We start from the raw sequence: 24,190 nt of genomic DNA on the forward strand, positions 1-24,190 counted from the left end.
ATTGGATTACTAGTTTTAATAAGATCTATGGTACAAAACATGATGGAAATTCAAATTAAATTCTGTAGTACTATATTAAATAGCATTTCTTTAAAGTGCAATAAAATATTGTAAGTATAAATCTTTTTTTGCTGTGAAACAGTTTGGTATACATTTACAAAAGAAAGGTTTGGCTTTGTTTACAAAAAGGCATTACAATGCTCACAAATCATCTTCGAATGAAATCTTCTTGGACCTCAGAATGGTGGCATTCACCTTACAGAATCAAAATATGAGTGATTACGTTTTAGGATCAACAGGCAAAATGGGTAATGTATCCCTACCCTAATACTGAAAAGGGGATTTTGTGAACTTGCAAGTATAAGTGTGTGCTGTTTTTGAATGTTTTAAATGCTTCAGTTTGACTTGCATAATGAAAAACACATTGAAAACTGAATAAATCAGTTAAGTAGGGTTGAGCTGATAAATGATGTTACTGTCCTTCGTCAATGGTTGATCTCCATGCACACGGTCCACGTGCATCCCAATCTTTGTGAGTTGACTCAGCGGTTGAGTTTGCTTGAAAGCTGTGTGGATGCGGAAAATAAAGTATACCTGGGTCTTTAGTGCATTAGCTGCTGCAGAACGTGTCAAAATCTAAACTGCTGATGAAGATGAAAATTAGAATATTACGTGCCTGCTCTAAAATTAAATAATATTGTAATATGAAGCCTGTAATTGTTAATTATAAGAAACTGCAGATTATTGTTATTAAAAGGAGTCATAGTGTGTATGACCTGTTTTGGGAAAAAGACTGTTCCCACTGGCTTCAGACAATCCACTGGCTGCTACTGCAACAACTGAGCCTTTGACCTTTCCCATTAGCCTGCTTCTCTCTGAGAGGAGAAGCATCCATAAAGTACTCCCCGACTATTTTTCCAGAGGAGGGGTGCAAATCAAGAGCTTTAAACCTCAACTGCTCCCCAGAGAGTTTGCTAGACTTCAAACCTGCGTTCTGTCCCCTGACTTTGTGCACCATCAACTTGCAGCTCTGTCTGCAAAACACACTTTGTGGTAGCTTGACCTCTTCTTCAGTCCTGGTTTGACAAGTGAAGCTGACGGTCTGAGGGTCAGGGGGCATATTGGGGTGTCCTAAAGTATTCCGTGTGTGGCTCCAGGGGCCCCTGTAGAAAAGCCCCTTTCCCTTATGTGAAAGCATTTGAGTGGGAGTCTGTGAGAATGGTTTTCTGTTGAGTTTTTGATAGGCCTGCTGATGAAAAGGAGGATTTTTGGGCACTTTACATTGTAAACTCATTTCAGTATCAGTGATGTTCCTCTGATAATGTGGCATAGATGATTTTTCATTCAGCAAGCTGTTTGAATGTTGGCAGTCTGCGCCATTTTTAGCGAGCAAATCAGATTGTCCCTTTGCTGGAGAGTCCTGAGGAGAATGACAAGTCTGACGGGTGGACAGAGAAAATGGACTGTCTAATAAACTCACAGATGAGTGCATTGGTGAAGTCACTGGTGATGACACATTGGAGGTTGATGGAGTTTGCTTTTCTCTCACGAAATTCAGTTGCTGAAAGCTTTGTTCTAGAAACAAATTACCATTGACCTCATCAGGTCTCTTAAACTCTTCATGTTTTCCACTTTCTAGGGTTACTTCCTGCTCCTCAGAAGTCAAAGCAATGGTGGACATGAAGTGTCTGTGTAATTTAAGGGATCGGAGCTGTCGCACTGCAGGTGAAAGGTTCCCGATTTGTGTCAATGAGGTGGAAGACGGCAGGTGGCTTTCTGGCAAATCGAGGTCACAATCACTCAGTGACATGAGTGAGTCCATACTACGACTGTCTTTAAGAGGACGGCTCTTAGAAATATCCTCTGTGTCTGTATTCACCTCATTCTTCAGACTCTCACAACCCGAATCTGACATCTGCTGCAGAGACCCAACTAGAGGCAGGAAGAGAAAAAGATATATAGACTATACAATTTTAAAAACATAGTAAGATAAATTCTGTGAAAATGTGCTGTTGTTACTATTTATGAAGTTACAGTATTTTTTTAAACTGATCTGGGGTCTTCAAAGACAGTGTTGTTATAAATAATGCTGAAATAAAATATGAATATTAGATTAGATATTTTAAAATATTCATAATATTTCATCTAAAAAACATGAAAATAACTAAATGAAAATTGTTGCCTTGGAAGCGTTCCTTTCAAACTTTCATTTACATTTTCGACAAGGAAAAAAAAATCTGGTTGAAATAATCACACTAACTAATCTTTTTTATTATTATTATTAAAAAGCAGTCAAATTTGCTAAAGCACATTTTTTCAGGCTAAAATAAATATTCTAAAGTGTTGTTTTGTATTATGGAAGCATATGGGTAGCATTATTCAATTTGGGATGTAATATGCAAAATGACAATGCAATATGTAAAATGGCAATGCATTTCTGTATTTACATTTACATTTTCCAATACATCTGTGCAACGTTTGGTGCAAAATGAAAATGAAAATTAAATTACATAATTTTAATTTGCCATTTACTACACCAGTTTTAATATGTAAAATGAATATTAATTTTAACGCTTTATAAGTTGCAAAATTAAAATTAAAATGTATAACAGAAATGATTAGATATGTCTAACATGTTAAAGCAAAAACTGTGGCAAAATGATCATTTAAATGCTATTTTTCTTAATTGCATTAACGCTCACAGTCAAGACACTTACGATTGCATTTTCATTCGGTGTCCCGCAATGAATGTAGCAAAACTCAATGTGCACATTGAAAATGCATTCCGAGCCGATCACGTGTCCCCGCCTTCGCGCCACGTCAATCATTGTGTGAACAAGGCGGGGCTTGTAGAAGGTCAGAGACTCAAATCTCAAGAAGAGGATTCAATCAAGTGAGACAACATGGACAAGACAGTTGGTCCGTGTATGTTTTAATCATTTCGGTTTATGGCTTCAATATTTCATTCGGACTTGTGGGCGGAGCTGAAACGCTGCTTTCATCTGATTGGTCGAATCGGATCGGTTTTCATCTGACAGCCTTCAGCTGAAATGTCTGAAACTACACTCACTGTTAATTAGCATAATATTTGAATCAGATGTAGCTGGGCACATAATTCGTGCTGCTGAGACCTGCAAATTATTTCTAGGTTGTAGTATTGTATGAATATTGTCCCACTGATAAAAACAGTGCAAATAGTTCTGTCCCTTTGGATAACAGTAAAGTGGAAATAAATATAGTTAAATTTATGAAATAAAATTAAATAGGATTTTTTGGGAAGGTAAGTCTGGCCAGTTATACAAGCAACACGAGTCGGACGAGTCTAAAGATATGAGCTGAATTGGGTGAAACATTAAAGTTCTAGTCTGTGTCAATTACTCTCATAATAAATAATAATAATAATAATGTTACCTGTATTTTTCGGTATAAGTTGCATCAGTCCAAAAATACGTCATGACGAGGAAAAAAAACATATATAAGTCGCACTGGACTATATGTCACATTTATTCAAGACCAAGAGAAAACATTACCGTCTACAGCCGCGAGAGGGCGCTCTGGGGTAGGCTACAGGAGCACTGAGCAGCATAGAGCTAATTTTACTATTTTTATTTAGAAATGTAACTATATTCATTTTTACAATTATTTATTAATGTCACACACACACATACCTAGTGCCTTATGACTTAAAAGATGAGAGTGGTAAATGTTACAAACATGGAACTGCTCAGTCTATTATTGATTTTAATTTCCACTTTACTGTTATCCAAAGGGACAGAACTATTTGCACTGTATTTATCAGTGGGACAATATTCATACAATACTACAACCTAGAAATAATTTGCAGGTCTCAGCAGCACGAATTTGCCCAGCTACATCTGATTCAAATATTATGCTAATTAACAGTGAGTGTAGTTTCAGTCATTTCAGTGCTTCACTCGCACTGACTTTTATTCTGCCTGAAAGAATGACAAGACCGAGCTGAAGGCTGTCAGATGAAAACCGATCCGATTCGACCAATCAGATGAAAGCAGCGTTTCAGCTCCGCCCACAAATCCGGATGAAATATTGAAGCCATAAACCGAAATGATTAAAACATACACGGACCAACTGTCTTGTCCATGTTGTCTCACTTGATTGAATCCTCTTCTTGAGATTTGAGTCTCTGACCTTCTACAAGCCCCACCTTCACACAATGATTGACGTGGCGCGAGGGCGGGAACACGTGATCGGCTCGGAATGCATTTTCAATGTGCACATTGAGTTTTGCTACATTCATTGCGGGACACCGAATGAAAATGCAATCGTAAGTGTCTTGACTGTGAGCGTTAATGCAATTAAGAAAAATAGCATTTAAATGATCATTTTGCCACAGTTTTTGCTTTAACATGTTTGACATATCTAATCATTTCTGTTATACATTTTAATTTTAATTTTGCAACTTATAAAGCGTTAAAATTAATATTCATTTTACATTTTAAAACTGGTGTAGTAAATGGCAAATGAAAATTATGTAATTTAATTTTCATTTTCATTTTGCACCAAACGTTGCACAAATGTATTGGAAAATGTAAATGTAAATACAGAAATGCATTGCCATTTTACATATTGCATTGTCATTTTGCATATTACATCCCAAATTGAATAATGCTACCCATATGCTTCCATATTGTGTTGGTGTGTTGTGAATGCTGTATGTATTTATAGTAACCTGATCCGTGGTTGCTTCTATTGTCTTCAGTCAAATCCATTAAGAGGGTTATAATTTCATCCCCAAACAACGCACAGCAGTTGTCAATCAAAACATGCACAAGGTCACACACCTGTGTACAGATTACATCAGCAATTACATTAACATTTCCTTTCCTATGTCTGTTATATTTTCCATTCCTACTGCCATTTCCGTGTTCTTTAGAGAGCCATAATGACGAATACTTCAGCAGATCCTCTGTATAGTAATCTGGTAATAATAAAGCATGTGTGCTTACCTTTTTGGCGTCTTTTTCATGAGATTGTGATAGTTTGCAATTCCACAGACAGCTAGGTGCAATACACACCGCCAGGTTAAAAGAGGTCATCTGGTTGTGCTCAGCATTGAGCTGTATGTGGTGCAGCATCGCAAGCATGTGTCTCAGCAGCAGGAGATTTTCTTTAGGTAAAAGCTGAACAAGCCTGGGAGTGTGGGCAGAAAACACATCAAAGTTAACTGTCTTCACGATTAGATAACTCATAAAGCTAAAGGAAACTGGCTACTAAATCTAAATCTGCTTAAGGTGTGCAGTAATATCATAGCCTTGATCCATCATTATCAAGGTTTTATCCTTCTTTGCGAACTAGCATTACAAAACCTGATAAACTAATCGGGGTGTTACTGGGACTTTACCTCTGAACATTCTGTAGAAGGTTTCTCTCCGGCATGTGTCCATTGCTTTCACCATTCTGCTCAACGGCTTGGAGCCACTGCTCATAGAGCTCCTCACACAAGAGGCTGCCCGGTATATTGCGTAAGAATTCCTGCCAATCAAAAACACCACAGAGTCTCATAATAGAATCAATGTTTATTTTTGTCAATTTTTTTTTCTTAAGAATATTAATACTTGTATTCACCAAGGATACATTCAATTCAAAGTATGACAGTAAAGACATTTATAATGTTACAAAAGATTTATTTTAAATAAATAATGCGCTTTTGAATTTTCCTTTCATCAAAGAAACCTTACATTTCCATAAATATTAAACAGCACAACCTATAATTGCTAATAATAATAATATGATGTTTCATTTGCACTAAATCAGTATTGGAATGATTTCTGAAGGACTGTGTGACACTGATGACTGAAGTATTGGCTGCTGAAGCTTTGCCATCACAGGAATAAATTACATTTTAAAAAACATTCAAATATAAAGCTGTTATTTCAATATATTACTGTTTTAAGTGCATTTTTTATCGAATAAATGCATAAGAGATTTTTATTTTTTTTAAACCTTACTGTGAAACTTTTACAGCCCCCAAACTTTTGAAGAGTGTTCGTGCATAAATATGTACCTTGAACACTGAAGCAGTAACAAGTACAGGTTCTGCACTCAGTGGCTCTTCATAGTGACCAGAATCCAGCTTTTCCCTCAATTCTCGGCAGGCCTTCACTGCAGCAGAGCACCGGAATATTCCATGCGTCACGGTCCCCTCTCTGCACAAACACTTCAGCATGTCCTTTAAAAAACAAAAAACAAGTGGTTTTATTGTAATAATATCATTGTAATTAGATGTCAACATATTTTAACAAAGTGCATTATGTCATTCAATAATGCTGAACAGTATGCCAAAAAGTTGGACTGCTTTTAATTTACATAATATAAAAAATTTTTAAATTAATACTTTAGGGATTATCTTTTTAATTGCCTAAAATTAGAGGATTTTCAGTACATACAACAATGGATGATGGCAGGATATTGTCTTTTATCACATCACTGAGTGGCCGACCAAACAGATGACCAGAAGCTGGTTGAATGGTTTGGACAAGAGATTCGGACTGATCATCCTGTTCAATGCTGAAGCCTCGTTTAAAAGCCCAGCTAAAAATAGACATCCTCCTCCTCCTGCTTTTCTGTTCTGCTAGGATAAATGTATGCAAGAGAGGTCAACAAGATAAAAAAGAGGCAACGTTTCAGGACATTGTGTATGTGTATATGTTTTTGGGTTGGAGGGATTGGTGAGATTGTGCCAGAAGAAATGGGGTAAGAACACTGATCTGTTATATATATATATATATATATATATATATATATATATATATATATATATATATATATATATATATATATAGGTCAGTGGGTAAGAACCAGGTTGATTTCATGCCAAATAATTTCCATACAGTATTTATTTGAATATAAAGCTTATATTAAGCTATTCAGACTTTATTTTGTGTTTGTGTTTTGACATAGATGTGGGCTTTATAAAAAAAAAAAAAACTGAACAGTCCAAATGTGGACTAATGTAGAATGCAAGGGAAATCATCACAGAAGTTTAAAGCAACACTATGTAACTGTATTTTTTGTGTTCAAATTTTGTGAAATGTATATAATAGGGCCAGTACATCAGAAATTCATCTACGAATTGCCATAGACATATACTTGAAGAAGTAGCTCTGGTTAGAATGTTCTTCTGTGGGATGTGTGCAGTACTGTTTATTAACCACTAGAGTGCCAAAATTGACATAGTGTTCCTTTAAAATATTATGGTTGTTAGTAATATACGGCCATACTACAAAAATAGAATGAGTAGTATGGTAGCATTCTGAAAACAAGCATCTCTCACCTGTGCAGGTGCTGCTACTCATTTTACTGGGCCTCAAGAAGAACTGGCACTGAGCGTCAATAGGCAAAAGCGCCATCTGGCTGTAGGATAACGTCACTGCATCTTGCTGCAGCAGGCGAATGTGGCTCATCTTTATGCTATAAGGAAACTCATGACCTGGTGGAACAAAAGCCCCTTATAAAAGCTGCTGTGCAGGGATAGTATCGGATACTCATACCACAGTACTTTATTATTTCACAGCTAAAATGTTTGATTGCTTTGATGACAGGAGAATTTCTGACAAACTCTTACCAATTAAAGGGTATGGTGTTTCATCTTGTTTTGAACACACCCACAACTTATAATCTTTTATTCCACCCTGTTTGCAAAGAGAAAAGTTAAATAAAGTTAAATAAAAATATAATTAAATAATAATCATTTTATTTATTTATCTGTTGCTTTGGTTTGTTTGTGTATTAGCTGTGCAGTCTTTACATACCGAAAGACCAAACTGCTGCAGTGCTGTGCCAATGACATCAGAGGTGCAGTCTGTGTTGCTGATAAAAAGAGTTTTTGCCTAAACAGAAAAAAAGCAAATTTACATTCATTTACACATCAAAGCTACAGTACATCATTTTATACTCAAAAAACAATCCGTTCTCACATAGGCACAGTTGCCGACATCCTTTGCAAATATCTTTAGTGGAATCATCTTCGGATCATCACTCTGTTTTTCTTCTTTTATACAACTAATTAAAAGAGGGAGAAGAGAATTTTAGAAGAGAGGATTTATTTCTTTATTGTATTTATTGTAATATAGTAAAAGAACGGACCTTTCAATTAGAGACAGCCACCTGTCTTTCTCTTCTGAAGTGCTATACACACGGACACACACAAAAACAGCAAATTTTAACAGGAGAAATCAATGGATATGTTTAGATTGGCTATATATATATAAATATATACTGTATATACTGTGTGTGTGTGTGTGTGTGTGTGTGTGTGTGTGTGTGTGTGTGTGTGTGTGTGTGTGTGTGTGTGTGTACCTAAAATTAGCCACACAGTTGTAAGTTGGCCAACCCATGACAAAGCTCCTCTCTGAAGCAGTACTAGCCTCACACACCTCATCCACACAGCTGGCCGTCCACATCTCACTAACACGCACACACTTCTTCTGCTTCACCTGCATTACTGACCTGAAGAAAAAAAAACATCTCAAATTATTCAAAGACAAAATCATTAGAGCTATACCATCTCACCACTTTAACATTGTAGCTCTACATACTACCATTCTGAAATTTGGAGTCAGTATGTTTTTGTGTGTGTGTGTGTGTGTGTGTGTTTGCTTGTTTATTATTTAGTTATTTTATTTTAACAAACACTTCTATTCAGCAAGGGCACATATAATTGATTAAAGGTAACAGCAAAGACATATACAACATAATATTTTTTATTTCAAATAAATGTTATTCTTTTGAACTTTCTTTGCATCAAATACTGTCTCACAGTTTGCACAAAAAAAAGTTTAGCAGCACAAGTGTATCTTTTTTTTTTAGCACTGATAATGATAAGAAATATTTATTGAGCAGCACATTTACATATTAGAATGATTTCTGAAGGATCATATGACACTGAAGACTGGTGACTGCTGAAAATAAAGCTTTGCAATCCTATGAATAAATTATGTTTTAAAATAAAATCAAAATAGGAAACTGCAATAAATTTTAAAGATTTTTATACTGTATTATTTTACTGATCTAAGAAATGCAGCATTATTGAGCAGAAGAGACTTCTTTCAAAAACATTAAAAAGAATCTTACCAACCCCAAATCTCTGGATGTTTGTGCATTTCAATATTTAGGTGATTTACAGTATGTTAATACATGAATATATTTTAATTCTTCTTAGTAAATTTCCAAGTCCATACTTGGCCTTGGTGATGATGAGAAGATCACTGAAGAGGATGAGGACTCTCTCTTGGGTCTGAAGCCCAGTCTGCAGCACCACATTGCCTTGGCAAATGAGCTTCCTTGTTGGGCTGAGCAGAGATTGGATCAGGGCGAAAATGTCCTGGCTAACCTGAGATGCACAATCCCTGACACAAACATGAGACAAAAAGAGACATTCATTGAAAGGACAATGGTAGAAAACCTATACAAAATACACAATTTCCCTGGGCCAGGCATATTTAATTCGAAGTTTGCATAAGAAAACATGTCCAGTTCATCAATCCATTTGCAATTAATCAAAGCTTCTGACTTGAGTGCTCTTTTATGTGCTTCATTGATAAATTACCTCGTGTTACAGCTGCATATCAGACAAAAGAGAGATTTCAAAAAATATACGCATAGTTTCAGACAGCCTGTCTGATGGCAGACAACTTTGTTTCTCTGTGTCACTCTTCCACACACTCACACACGTGCAGATGTTGGTTGTGAGACCACACACGGGCTGGTTCTCTTCATTCTCTCCTTTCAGTTAAATGCAAATATATTCAGAAGCCTCTTGCATGCACACAAGCAATGACTGTGACATTGTGCCAGAAGTGGGAAACAAACTGCTCACTGAGACTGAAACAGACTTTAAAATAATCAAACAGCCATGCAGTCTAATTATGTTCACAGCATCATTACATGCACACATTTTTAGTTTTCAAAGATCATACCTGGCAGCAGGTTTCGACTTTGTAAGAGCTTTACTGAGAATAATAGAAGGTGCCGACTGTCTGCGCTGAGAGAAAGACTTCTAGAGAAAAAATAAGAGAGAGAGAGAGAATAATGTAATATAATAAAAGAGACAGAGAGATAATCAGCATCACATAATAACACACAGATATTCACAACAATGCTGATATTTGGTTTAACAGCACAATTATCATTTATCTATTACGATTATCATTTGTTGATTATAGGAGTATTAAAATCTGAGAAACAAAAAGCTAATATTGCCTAACCAAAATTTCAAAAACCATAAAACCATTACTCTCCTCCTTATATATATATATATATATATATATATATATATATATAAATCAGTAATTTTCTAAATTGGTTATTTTACATTTATAGTTTAACATTTTAATTATATACTTATAAATATTGCTATGGTTGATGACATAGCATTTGTTGTAAAACCTTTCCTCTCGTCCTTTAAATATATTTGAATAAAATATATTTTCTACATTTATTAATTTACTTTTTATTAATTTTAATACTTATATAGAAGTTATTACTATTATTATTGTTCTTTTAAAAGTTGTATTTTTTAGAATTTTGCCTAGATTGTGATTGGATGAGGGGAGACGGAAGCATTGAGAGTAAACTCCAGGACTCAAATTTGGGTCACCAGAGGCTCTGACGCACTTATATACAGTATATTGGTGCAATGCCCACAAGGCTATGGCTTTGATATTATTGCTATTTTAAATGATGGATTCTATTATTATAATTTTTTTATTATTATGTTGTCAACTTAATTTATAAAGTTAAATGAGTTGGCTACATCTGTTATTTATCAAAATCACAGTACAGCTGTGTGTATGACTGATTCAACACTCTCTTATATTGATACAGAGTCGTGCTGTCTTTATCTGAGCTATTTTTAGTGCCTTTTTTAACCCTTTCTACTCTAGATTATTACTTTTTCACTAATCTCTTTTCGCTTTTATTTGAAATCTACTTTTCAATTATTTAATTGAGTTTGTTTTGTTAATCTTCATAATGGAGCTTTGAATGCTGAAGCTAAACCCTGGAAAATCATAGCTTTGCACCAGACATAGGTCTGATGTTCTGTTGTACAAATCTGGTCCAACTAAAACAAACCATTGTCATTATACTAAATGAGTATGCAATTCTATTGAATTATTTAATTATTGAACTATTGAATGTACATGATAGACTACTTTTATTTAAAGTCTCTCTATTGCGAATAGGTTCTTATGTTGCTTTACTTACATTGGAATGCTGGTTTTCCTCACAAATTTTGATTTGGCTTCTCTTCTGCCATCCTGGCTCATGAAGCGGTCCCATGGTTAAAATTCAAGTAAAAAGACTGTGGAGGTGATTTAGAGGACTGATCAGATCAGAAAAGATGCTTCCATATCATCATATGCCTCTGGAAAATCCTCCCTTTGCTGCCCTCCTTCTTTTCTTTTTCAGTGTGGTAAAAAATACCAAATCCAGGGGTGTAATCAGTTATTCTGTCCTCCTCACAAGCACTTTGACTGTCCACACTTTGAACAATGTATTTGTCTTTCCTCTCTGAATGATGGAAGATTAATGTCTGTGACTCAGGGGTAGGATTTAGGAGGAGGGATCCCGGTACATAATGGGATGTAGGTCTGTAAAACAAATGTGTGTAGTTTCAACAGGGGAGAGCAAGTTTATACCTTGTGAAACAACTTTCTTTAATTACATTTGTTTGTCTTTGGAAATTACACATTTTGACAAATATTTCTAGAAAAATCTATTCAGTATTTATTTATAATAATTCCAGTTTGTCTTCATACCCTGCCCCCTCCTTTCTGGGATGAGTAAATGATCAGACAAGCTTAAGCCTCTTTTCTCACCAGATGAAGCCAGTTTGATTGACGGTTGCTCAAACTGTAATCATATTTTCCTCACTGTACTCCATCAGACTGTCCATTTTGTATCCTGATTTTGTCCAACCCCAGCTCACAAAGGAGCATGCAGTAAATCTTTTGAACGCACACACACACACACACACACACAAAATAATAAAAATGTTAAAATCAAGAAATGAGACTATAGTGTTGACATTCTAAAAAAGTAAAACACAAACCTCTGAACTCAAAGTCGAAAATGCAGTAACTATGCAAACATCAAAACATCATTTATATACATTTTCACATTTCATTTTCAATTTCAAAATGTGAGAATATTGAGTCTAACACATACAGTACATGCAAACAATAAAGAATTTAACAGGGTAATAGAAATAACATAATGGGATTGCATGCACTGTGCTTATAATTTACATGCAGCCTATGTATTGCTTTGCTCTTTTACAGCCAGACACAATGTGCCTGAGGTACTCTGCTCATTGACCTTTTTGCTGTGTAGAAAATGACACGCAATGAGCTCTGCAACCTGGATCTTGATACAGCTTATGTTAATTGTAGTGATTGGTGGGTGGGGCAGGGATCAGGACATGTGTGTATGTACTGAGGAAAGTTACTGACCTATATTTCAATGAATCCATTTATCCTCAGTCCTAAAAATACTATATACAGTATTCACAACAAACACTCAATTAACCATTTTTAATATGTGATGATGATTATTATCACTAAACTCTATTGTGCTGGGTGTTATTGTGAATCAATACTACTTTTGTACTTGAATTTTACATACCATAGTTTAAATAGAAACATCTGATAACTACGAGCAATTGTAAGAAAACACAAACACCAGTGATTTAGAGACAGAAGTATAAAAAACTTTGAATTTCTATTTAGAATAAAGTTTGAATGTATTTTTCAGGAAATACGAAGTGATGGGGCTCAATGTAAAATTAAAGTGAACAATATAAAATATTGCAACAAAAAAATAAAAAAAAGGAAAAACAAAAATATTCTCTTGAAACGAAAAGTACAACGCCTGAGAAATAGCCACTCAATTAAAAAACGGAAGAAAGTCATGCGAATCTAACGATGGCTCTGATTGGACAAAAAATCCATTGACGGCAAATTCTGATTGGACGATTGGCAAGCGAGCTCATCAGTTAAGGAAACAGTCACAGAGTAACGTTATTTCTTGTACAAAATGTCGGAGGCTGCGGCTGCTTGTAATGTCTGTGGTTCATCTTATACATTACCTGGTAACAAACAGCACAACTTTATTAGAAAAAGCTTTTTACTTAATTAAAAGTGTAATTTACGTTAATACACTTTTTCATTCCATGTAGTCCTACATGAGCACGTTTGGCAACACGTGACTGAAAGAATGTTCCAGAAAAGCGTTGGAGTCACTCTGTAGAAAAGCTAATGCTAATATTGTCACTTTTACTAACCTTAATCCCGTGTTTTTTTCCTCCAGAAGATGAAGCTGTGGGGAATCTCCCTCATGTGCTGTTGTGCGGTCATATTTGCTGCAGCACATGTCTGCGTGCGCTCGAGTCCCCGCAAAATGTCATCACGTGTCCGGAATGTCAGGTGATTTATGTATAAAAGCCCACGGTAAAACAAATTTATGAGTGTATTACGACTTAAATTTCAGTTTGTTCCTCGCCCGAAGTTATCATATGACTGTAGAAGACTTATGGACCACTTGTGTTTATGGCGGTATCGTCTTCAGGGCCCTGGTCACTGTATAATTTTATCGTTTGTAAAAGGGCAATGTCAAGGTCTCTGCACACTCCGAAATTTCGTACAGTCAAGAGGAAAATGAGACACAAAAGACCAAAAAATGCAGATGAGCGGAAGGCCGCTGTCAAAGAAACCTGGGCTTTCATACCACCTCAGCAGTGCCACAAACTGATTACCTCCATGCCACACCGAATTGAGGCAGTAATTAAAGAAAAAGGAGCCCCTACCAAAGTATTGCATGTACAGTAAATGAACATACTTTCCAGAAGGCCAACAATTCACTAAAAGGTTTTTTTTTTTTTTTGGTCTTATGAAGTATTCTAATTTGTTGAGATGGAGAATTGGTGGGTTTTTGTTAAATGTGAGTCAAAATCATCACAATTAAAAGAACCAAAGACTTAAACTACTTCAGTCTTTGTGCATTGAATTTATTTAATACATTAGTTTCACAATTTGAGTTTAATTACTGAAATGAACTTTTCCACGACATTCTAATTTAAGATGGTTTACTTAACCTTTTTTTTCATGTTTAAGAAACCATTAAAGTTAGTCTCAATGGAGTAAATTCCCCAGTACAAGCACAGTTTTGCAATCCTATTAATGTTTATAAACTTCTCCAGTGCAATGGGATTTTTTTTCAGATTGGTATTTATGATGATGTCTTTTGTTTGTTTTGATCTAGATGGACACCAGAATTGGTGAGGAAGGAGTTGATGGTTTAGAGGTGGACAGCAGAATCATTGGCCTCATCTATACGGCACGAATGAACACAAAGAAAGGGTATTCAGCAAATTAAAGAGTTTTAGTTCTAAAGTCTTTGTAAAGCAATGTAAAATTTGTGTTCTGAGTCACACCACAGATGTTAATCTCTCACCTAAATTTAAATGGGAAAAAAAGTAAATAAAATAAGGTATCATATTTTGACAAAATAAGCAGTATTCTTTGCTTACAAACTCTGGGGGTATGTCCACTGTCTGCACTGACTGTGTGTTCACACCGCCAGCATCGAGAGCGTCAAAGTGGCCGGAAGTCATTAATTTTCAATGTGAGCCGGTGTCGAGTAGCGGCGCAGTGCGACTTGGCCATTGAGAGTGTTGAGGAGAGTTGAAATCAGGGCAACTTTATGGTAATGAGCTATGACGCGGTTTGGCGGCAACCAATCGGAACATAGAAGTCCACCGCTTGAGAGGATTCCAGAGAACACAGCTCCAACCAGATTAGTTCCCAAGCACAATATAGGACAGGTTGATTGTTGCTGTGTCAGGTTTGCAATAATCTATGATGTGTCCCTGTTTGCGTACAGGGACTTAAAAAATAAAATAAAAATTATACGTGGACAAAGGTGTCTGAGATTGTTCATGTTCCTGGTGAGTTGCTGATGTGCAGTAACAATATATGAATAATAATCTAATGATATAATAAATAATGGTACAGTAGTTCCAGTTTACTTTTAAACCGATTTCCTTGACTATACTTACATTAAGTAATGTGTATACTTTAATTATGTTTACTTAACATTTTCAGTGCAGGACTTTTACTTGCATCAGAGTATTTTTACAGTGCTTTATACATTATTAGGTAAAGGCTCTTAATACTTCGTCCACAACAATATTTAATGAGGTTAACTTAAAACGTTACCTTCATTGTGGTTAGTCTGCACAAGTCTAACAAGCTTGTTTGCTTTGCGGCCGCTTTAAATACAAGATAAACATTCGATCTACGTCAGCGTGCTCACAAATCTTTCTGCGGCATTGTGAGCAGGGCGGCCAGAGTGATTTTTGATGCTCTAGACGGTAGCGGTGTGAACGCACAGTAACTCGCACGAAAGCTGCCATCACAGTTCACAGTCTTTTGTAATGTTTTCAGCAATACATTTCTAACATTTATTAGAAACCGTTATCTGTATTGAATAATTTTGTGTGTGTGTGTGTGTGTGTGCATTTTTTTTTCTTCCAAATATAAACATGAGACAAATTTTATAACTATCTTTTTGATTAAACATTAGCTCAATATTCAGTAAGTTAAAATTGCAATTGCAAAACAACTTTCAGCAGGCACTCTGGAGACAGCTGGAAATCTCACAGGTTGAAGAGCCCACCCTCATCGGCAGCCATCCACACACAGGAGAATGCTGAAGGGGTACAGGCACTTTCCACTTATATGACTGAACTGTATTATGTAGTCTCATTGTTTCTTTAAGATCAGGCTCCCTTAATATTCTTAGCACAAGATTAGAGCTCAGTTATTTATGTGTGTTTGTGTAGAGGCCAGATGTTGTTAAAGTTCTGGATGAAGCTCTTGGGAAAGCAACAGAAAACCTCAATCAACTAGATAAAATTCACAAGGTAAAAATTAGAAACCGTACAAAATCTTGTATGTAGTCTTATGTAGAAATTTGTGTTATGTAGAAATCAGTTGCCTGTGCAACAGTCAATTTGCTGGGTAGAATTTTTGTTAGAAGATATGTTGTGAGGAAACATCGTTGTTTTTTTTTAATGAAAATTTACAAGGACATGTTCAGAAAAATGATGTGCAAACTGCAGAGAAATTGTTTATATAAAAACTGACAAATTTCTAATTTAAATTTCAAGACTCTTTCCGGTGGGATTCGTGCTCAACTGAGGGAGGAGAGAACTCGAATAATCAGAGAAATTGATGAGGCTGTGGACAAATCTAAGATCATTTTGCTGAAAAGGTACGTGGACAGAATCTTTTGAGAACTTTTAGAGTTGGAACATTCTGTTGTGTTTTGATTAATGTTTCTTGTTGTGAAATTTGTAGGCGGAGTATGTTGATGTCAAAATTGAGTGATGTGGATCTTCTCTTCTCGGATGGTCAGAAGGAATGTAAGCGGATAGAAGAGAGGATAAAGGAGCTGCAAACAGCCATCCAGAAAGCTCGACATGTCCGTCAGGTTCCTTCTCTGGAGACCTATTGCAACCTAGACAAGGTAATGCTGTTCTAGACGCTAGGGATGCAACAATCCAGTTAGCCCACGGTTCAGTACTTGGCACATCAGAGTGATTCTGCTATTTTAAATTCAGTTTTTAAAACAAATGGCAATAGAAAAAACTCCTGTACACTTCTGTACACTGGAGAAAGATATGGATTATCATATTTCTACTTAAAATTTATTTTGAGAGCTGTATTATTTGTCATATTTTTACCCAAAATAGGATGGATTGTCCATTATGAAGCACTATAAACACTAGCGGTCGCCCGATATGTATTTTTCCCTAGCCAATGCCGATATTACAGGGATCCCACAGGTCCTTAAAGACTTCAGTTTAGTTGTATTAAATTTAAGGCCATAAAAAGTCTTAAATTGTACAATAATGTCTTCAAAATGATTTCAGGAGGTCTTAACCTGTTAGTCAGCACCCCCGATTATGAGATTCAGAGGTTCCCTACTTAACTTAAAATTGTAGCGGTTCCTTACTTATGTTTGTCACACACATAATTTTGTTGTCTTTGGAAAGAAGACCCTTTGGGCTTTACTTTTTCTCAACCAGATTTGATAATCCTCAAAAAAATATTAAAAGTTACAGACACTGAAATGCCTTAAAAAAAATTTTACCACAGTGATTTTTTTTTGTTGTTGATATAAACATACATGAAATCAGTCCTGGAGCAATCTAGAAAATTAATGGGTTGAAAGTCACATGTCTCATGAGTTTCTATTTCAAATCTGAAGAAGATATCATGAATAGATTTTTTTTTTTTTTTCAATTATAAAAGATTAGACAAACTTAAAAATTATATAAGTGATTATATGAGCACTAGAAAAAAAAAATTTTTTTTAAAGATAAATTACATTAAAAAATAAGTTTAAATTAAATTTATGCATTTAGCAGACGCTTTTATCCAAAGCGACTTACAGTGCATTCAGGCTATCAATTTTTCATAAAAATCATTTAACTTTGTATGCCAATTACAGAACATCCTGAGATTGCTAGAAATGCAGCAGTTATCATCTGTAGCCGTGAGAGCTATAAATACACAGTAATAGCGAGCCGATTGGCACTCAAATAGATGTTAATCATGCAGATACATTCACATTAAACAGGAAACACACTCTCACATATATTTAAACTGTTGAAAAATAAAACAAATAAAGAAAAAGGCAATCGCTATACGTTCCGCCTCCATCAGCTGACAGGTGTATCAGAGCGCGTCAAGAGAGAGCGCCAAAATTCAAATAAACTATTTTCCACTGGTTCAGGCTAACAGGTTAAATTTGGGGATGGAAAGACCAGGATTGTCATATGACGTTGCTAATAAGAACATTTTGAGGGATGACCCATGTGATTTGTGTTGATCCAAAGTTGTTTTTCTTTTTTGTTTGTTTGATGGTATTACGTTTGTTGGAATCTCTCGCGTCTCTCATCGTCAACATCTTGTTTGAATTGTGTGTGGACGGGATTGCGCATTGGGCGCACCGTCTTTGTCATCTAACAGTCCTCAGTCAGGACGGTTGAAATCACAAAATTAAATTATTTTTAAGACCAAGATTTAAAGGCTTAAAATACTACAAATATTTTACTTGTTTAGAAGTAACGTTGGAATAAAGTGTCTGCTTGTACTAAAACTGCAAATTCTGCATTCATAATGACACTTATTACATGTGGATTAATGATTGCTTGCTTTAATTTTTGCTTGATTTAGAGGTGCCCTCTAGTGACTCTGTGTGGAGCTCTCCTGTATTCTTAAGTTGATTCATGAGAAAATTGCTGATGCAAAGTATTGAAGGAATGCCATTTGTTAATTAGTGTAAATGTACCCATTAAGCACACTTCCATTTTTGAGATCAGATTATGAAAAAAGAAAAAAAAAATATTACCCTTCTTGATGTTTAGTGCGATTTTGGGAAAATATCTAATTGCGATTTTTCTTGACAGATATGACATATATTGCAATTTAATTTTCCATTTAAAATTTGCAAAGTCAAGCTTCAGCTCAATATTGTCAATAATATGCAACACAGTACGAGTATCACTACCCTGCTGAAAAAAAGAAAAAAAAATTTCTACAGTTTCAATCAAAACATTACATAATTCATTTTTGTTTTAGGTATTATTCCAAAAGAAAATGCTGTTGTTCTGTTGGTTGCCATCTGCCATATTACATCCCACCAATAGAATCCATCAAATAGACACCATTATAGTTTACATTAAAACCAATGCAATTCCCATTATAACCCTGAAATACATTTGATTTTCAGTTGTTTTGGGAGGAGTTCTATATTTATTTATTTTAATTTTTTGGCAGGCAGGATTATAATGGTATAACTATTTTTACAGCGTTAACTTAATTACTGAATTTCACTGGAAATCTATATATATTCTTTTTATAAAGAACTGTATTTATTTAGTCAATTATTAATGTATTGTAATATGTTACATTGTATGTGGGATTTTAAGAACAGGTGGAAAATGTGCTGAATGATTAATTTAATTCACGTGATATTAGTAAGCAGTTAGACTGAATTTACATTCGTTTTAAATGTTGAGCCAGGAGCGAGTCGATGCAGGTTGCACCACTGCCAGATGCCCAGTGGAGAGGTGCAGGGCCAAGGCCCATTAACGACCCATTAAGCACAGCCAGAATTGTTTTATTTAATGATGTATATCTTAATTTAAATGATTTTGTCATTTAAATAAAATGTTATATTTTTTGTGAGAGATTTAATATTTTAACTTTTTGTACTGAAACCAATATATCTTGTGCACTAAAAATTTCTCTGTAGATTTTGGTGAGCTTAATTACGTTTACCCTGTATTTAATGTCCGCATAAGATAGCTTTGGTCAGTGTTCAACTATTTGATTAAACATTTACTTGACTACAGGTGCATCTGAAACAAAAATAGAATATCATGGAAAAGTTTTTTTTTTTTTGTAATTTAAAAAAAAAAAAAAGCAAACTTTCTTATATTCTAGATTCATTGCACACAAACTGAAATAATTTGAACAGGATTTTTTTTTTAATATATAATTCTGATGGTTACAGTTTATGAAATTTTTTTTTTAAATAACATAAAATTATATATATATATATATATATATATATATATATATATATATATATATATATTCCATTTTGAGCTTGATTAGTTTTGAGTATAAATACAGGGTACCTCTTGGGCTAGTTTAGAACACGCAACCACAATTATGGGAAAGACATCTGACTAGACAGTTGTCCACAAGACAATCATCAGCACCCTCCACAAGGAGGGTAAGCCACAGAAGGTCATTGCTGAAAGGGCTGGCTGTTTACAGAGTGTTGTATCAAAATATATTAACCCCTTACTAGTAACCCCCCTTTTTTGGCATGGAGACCGAAATTACATACCCAAAATAAAAAGGTTTCTGCTCATGATTCTTTCTGACTAGATACATATTCAACATATGTTCACAAAGCTGACACTTTAAAGTTTACTGTTCAGGAATCAGAATCACTCAGGACTGTTATGATAATAGAGATATATAAGCTCAAACATAAAAACAAAAATAAAAATATTAAAAACATATGTTTTAAATGTATTTAAAAAAATGTTGATGTAGGAAATGAGTTTGAAAACACAGTGTAGCTAAGGCCACAAGTCTTCCAAGACTTCATAAAAAATTTCATAATCGAATCTGTAAAACTGTGAATTTTATGAAATATTTTCTAAGGCCATGTCATGTGTGTTTTTAGAGAAGGCTAATCAGATTGATTTATGGCCCTTGTCATCTCTGTAAGATCTCACATGTAAACACTGATGTGTGTTTTATATGTGTGTTTGGCTGTGAAAACTGCCCGTTTCATGATTGTATTGTTCTCACCAAACGAGTCTTTCACACCTCCGCCAAGTATGACACATTATCCGCATTATTCTTTTATCATTATTCTTTTGTTTTTATTCCACCTTTATTAGCCTTGATTGTGGTTTTTCAGGCTTTACAAAGCAACAAAGCAGCGATCTCACTTCAGTCTCTCTTTGCATTTAGCCCTTATTTATCAAAAGTCTTACTATAAAAATACAACAAAACATTTTCTTACGACCTTACGTGAATTATTGAGACAAAAATGCATTATGAAGAAGAAAAGCACCTGCTATTAGTAGCATTGGTGCTAACGTTAGCATCAAGCTACATCTGACAATTTATGAAATTATTAGTACACTTTTACTTAAAACTCACTTTAAACCCCGATCGAGTGTTTATAATAACTTCCTTTAGCGATCAGGGGTGGAATTTGGTCGTTTACTGTTGTAAAAATATGTTATTTGTAGCCTTTTTCATCGCTGCACAAGTTAGCATTTCCGATGTACATTTTCGATTTTTTTTATAAAAACGCCCCAGATCTCAAGAAATTCTCATACCAAGCTTTACTATCGTAATCGCGGGTTTATTATTCGGATATTTTGTGTGTACAGAGGTGTTTCAGTGTTGTTTTGGCCAGATAACTACCAGGAAGTGTGCAGGAAGCATGTGACACGATGGGGCGGTGTCCAGATATGAAACTCTAAGATGGACGTTTGAAAGACCCAATCAGAGTCTGAGTCACACACCGCACGAGCTGTGACTACTGCACGCACACACAGATCGCTGGGAGAGGCTGTTTATCATCTGATCGCGTAAATCCGTGGAAAATGAATAGAAATGACGATTCTGTCTGAAGAAATATGAAGTAAACATCAGTAAATATATCCATATATCTCCGCAGATATGCATCTTTTGTCTATAAATCCTTATTGACGCTGTTCAATGAGTCTATGTGAACACAAATAAACCGCTCTTGACGTGATTGAATATGAGTGAGTTGTGAATTTCTATTCAAAATGTGGCATAATACGGATTTATTATTTTGCACCCCTGACATAAATCACTAAATATCTGTCACTGCAATAATGTTTTATCAAAATATTGGTCAAATATCGAAGCTTGAGTCTTTAAACTTTCCATTGATGCACAGTTTGTCCAGATCAAGTGAGAGAGTGATGTTTAATGTGCTGTGAAAGTGAAACAATAATAAACTGGGGCCGTCAGCGATGTTTGCACGCAAAGGGGTTAATAGAAATTTGACTTGAAGGAAAAAGTGTGGTAGGAAAAGGTGCACAAGCAACAGCAATTATCACAGCCTTGGGAAGATTGTCAGGAAAAGCCAATTCAAAAACTTTGGAGAGCTTCACAAGGAGTGAACTGAAGCCAGAGTCAGCGCATCAAGAGTCATCACACTCAAGACGTCTTCAGGAAGAGGGCCACAGCTGTCACATTCCTAGAACCAAGCCTCTCCTGAGCCAGAAAAAATGTCAGAAGCATTTCACCTGGGTTGAGGAGAAAAGGACCTGGACTGTTGCTCAGTGGTCCACAGTCGTCTTTTCAGATGAAAGTAAGTTTAGCTTTTTGTTTGGAAATCAAGGTCTGGAGAGGCACAGAATCCAAGCTGCATTAAGTCCAGTGTGAAGTTTCTGAAGACCGAGATGATTTGGGTGCCGTGACGTCTGCTGGTGTTGCTCCATTGTCCACAGTCAATGTAGCCATCTACCAGGAGATTTTGGAGCAATCAAAATTTTTTCTTTTTTTTTTTCTCTATGTATGTAGTACAAATTGGTGTTTATTAGTACATTATTACTTTTTAAATAATTTGAATACAAATACTAGTTTGCAACATCCAGCAGCTAAATAGGCTAAATGGAGATTGCTGACATTACCTCACACACTCAAGTTCATGCCAGCTCATTCATTAAAAATAAGATAAAATAAAGATAAAAAAAGCGTGGTCACACAAACAGAGCCAATTCTGAGAAAAAGATCAAACAGAAATTATTTAAACGCCAAAAAAAAACAACAACCGCAATTCACAGGTTTGAACTGTGGACATTTTACCGAATGGTTTAATATTATATTGAGAATTATGGCATCCCTACCAGACGCCACACAGTGTTTTGTTCAATGTTAAATAGTCAGACAACATGAAAATGATTCAGTTTATTAAGATAACTTGATTTATATGATTTGCTTTGTTTTAATTGTTTTCAGATTTTGGAGACGTTACGCATTCCAGTGGATGTTGAGTCATATGACATGAGCTCTATGTCATTGCGTTCAGGACTCAGGTAGGGGACCATTGTACACAAATAATACAAGAGCTGCAATTAATGCAGTTAATATAGTCACAAGAATGGGTGCACACAGCTCAGTTATTTTTGCATGCATACTAAATTGTAATCCTTCATTTTGTTTTGTTTTTATATTTAGGTGCAGTCTTCAGATGGACAGTCTTGTTGACAGTTTGAGAAACTGTCTTAAAATCACAGATAACGGTGATGACTGGTAAGTGTTTATAGAATGTTCTTCATTTAATTGAAACCTTGTGATCAGATTTTTGTCCATTTTATGATCATGACAGTTTTTTGGAAGAAGTTACAGTAGAGCCTTTGCAACACGTTTTGAAGAGTGGCGTGGAGGTCTGGGACAGCTCCGATCAGTCTGTTCCAGCAAAGGCAGACCCCATTCCCAAAAAGAAAAGCACACGCAGGCAAAGTTTCATGGAGGAAATAATGGAAGATACAGACACTTCTTCAGAGATAGTGGAAATAGGTGTGTATGCAGGGTTGGATAAATATATTGATGTGAATGAGTGACTGATTGTGACCGTTTAATGTTTTTATTAGGGTTCTCATGCAACTTTTTTTTTTTATCTAAATAATTACATGATTTGCCAGTTAATTGATCAAAACACCAGCCAGAGTCTTTATTAAATGAGAAAAGCATTGAATTGACATTACAGAAAAAATATATAGGAAGAAATATTTTGATTCAACATTGCATAAATAATGCTAATAAATTTATATTATTATTATTAATAGTAGTAGTAGTAGTAGTAGTATTTTTATTCTTCTACTTCTTCTTATTCTTATTATTATTACTATTTGTAAAATTAATGTTGATTTATATACATTTTTTTTATTTTTTATTATACTCTCAATATGAAACTAATGCCACGATTAGATGGTGGCAAGTTACTCTGTGCATTAAATATCCAGAAGCACATACAAGTGCATCTCTATAAATTAGAATTTCATGGAAAAGTTAATTTATTTCAGTAATTCGACTTAAATTGTGAAACTCGTGTATTAAATAAATTCAATGGACACCGACTGAAGTAGTTCAAGTCTTTTAGTTCTTTTAATTTTGATAATTTGGCTCACATTTAAAAAAACAAAAAAAAAACACCAACTCACTTTCTCAACCAATTAGAATATGGTGACATGCCAATCAGCTAATCAACTCAAAACACCTGCAAAGGTTTCCTGAGCCTTCAAAATGGTCTCTCAGGTTGGTTCACTAGGCTAAACAATCATGGGGAAGACATATTCTGACAGTTGTCAAGAAGACAGTCAATGACACCCTTCACAAGGAGGGTAGCAACAAACATTCATTGTCAAAGAAGCTGGCTGTTCACAGATGTTGGATCCAAGCATGTTAACAGAAAGTTGAGTGGAAGGAAAAAGTGTGGAAGAAAAATATGCAAAACCAACTGAGAGAACCGCAGCCGTATGAGGATTGTAGACCAAAATCAATTCAAGATT

At 35.1% G+C, this 24,190-nt stretch overlaps 2 protein-coding genes across 5 annotated transcripts in view; one reads left to right on the top strand and one right to left on the bottom strand.

Moving 5' to 3' along the window:
• Position 1: 1 nt before the first annotated feature.
• LOC128019861 (rho GTPase-activating protein 20-like) lies at positions 2 to 13,432 on the bottom strand. 4 transcript variants are annotated; one of them, XM_052606163.1, is made up of 17 exons: positions 13,322 to 13,432; positions 11,859 to 11,987; positions 11,245 to 11,630; positions 9,957 to 10,033; positions 9,219 to 9,386; positions 8,338 to 8,487; positions 8,125 to 8,166; positions 7,956 to 8,040; positions 7,791 to 7,868; positions 7,604 to 7,670; positions 7,313 to 7,468; positions 6,426 to 6,610; positions 6,044 to 6,208; positions 5,381 to 5,511; positions 4,986 to 5,169; positions 4,709 to 4,820; positions 2 to 1,932 (listed from the first exon to the last, which is right to left on the bottom strand). In XM_052606163.1, exons 3-17 carry the CDS (start codon positions 11,317 to 11,319, stop codon positions 809 to 811), a joined length of 2,799 nt encoding a protein of 932 aa, XP_052462123.1. In that variant the 5' UTR covers positions 11,320 to 11,630; positions 11,859 to 11,987; positions 13,322 to 13,432; the 3' UTR covers positions 2 to 808. The 4 variants fall into 4 exon arrangements, with proteins under 4 accessions (XP_052462123.1, XP_052462122.1, XP_052462121.1 ...); XM_052606162.1 differs by having other exon boundaries at positions 6,426 to 6,607; positions 9,957 to 10,036; XM_052606161.1 differs by having other exon boundaries at positions 9,957 to 10,036.
• Positions 12,974 to 24,190, top strand: part of LOC128019860 (RING finger protein 17) — a 28,795-nt gene continuing 17,578 nt past the window's right edge. Inside the window, exons 1-10 of the mRNA XM_052606160.1 lie at positions 12,974 to 13,129; positions 13,348 to 13,463; positions 14,299 to 14,396; positions 15,668 to 15,755; positions 15,881 to 15,961; positions 16,208 to 16,311; positions 16,398 to 16,566; positions 22,638 to 22,714; positions 22,857 to 22,931; positions 23,008 to 23,198. Coding sequence (XP_052462120.1) covers positions 13,075 to 13,129; positions 13,348 to 13,463; positions 14,299 to 14,396; positions 15,668 to 15,755; positions 15,881 to 15,961; positions 16,208 to 16,311; positions 16,398 to 16,566; positions 22,638 to 22,714; positions 22,857 to 22,931; positions 23,008 to 23,198 — 1,054 coding nt within the window. The 5' untranslated portion in view covers positions 12,974 to 13,074. The remainder of the gene's footprint in view (positions 13,130 to 13,347; positions 13,464 to 14,298; positions 14,397 to 15,667; positions 15,756 to 15,880; positions 15,962 to 16,207; positions 16,312 to 16,397; positions 16,567 to 22,637; positions 22,715 to 22,856; positions 22,932 to 23,007; positions 23,199 to 24,190) is intronic.

Source organism: Carassius gibelio, chromosome A9 (assembly GCF_023724105.1).
Source record: "Carassius gibelio isolate Cgi1373 ecotype wild population from Czech Republic chromosome A9, carGib1.2-hapl.c, whole genome shotgun sequence".
In the NCBI taxonomy this organism is placed as follows: domain Eukaryota; kingdom Metazoa; phylum Chordata; class Actinopteri; order Cypriniformes; family Cyprinidae; genus Carassius; species Carassius gibelio.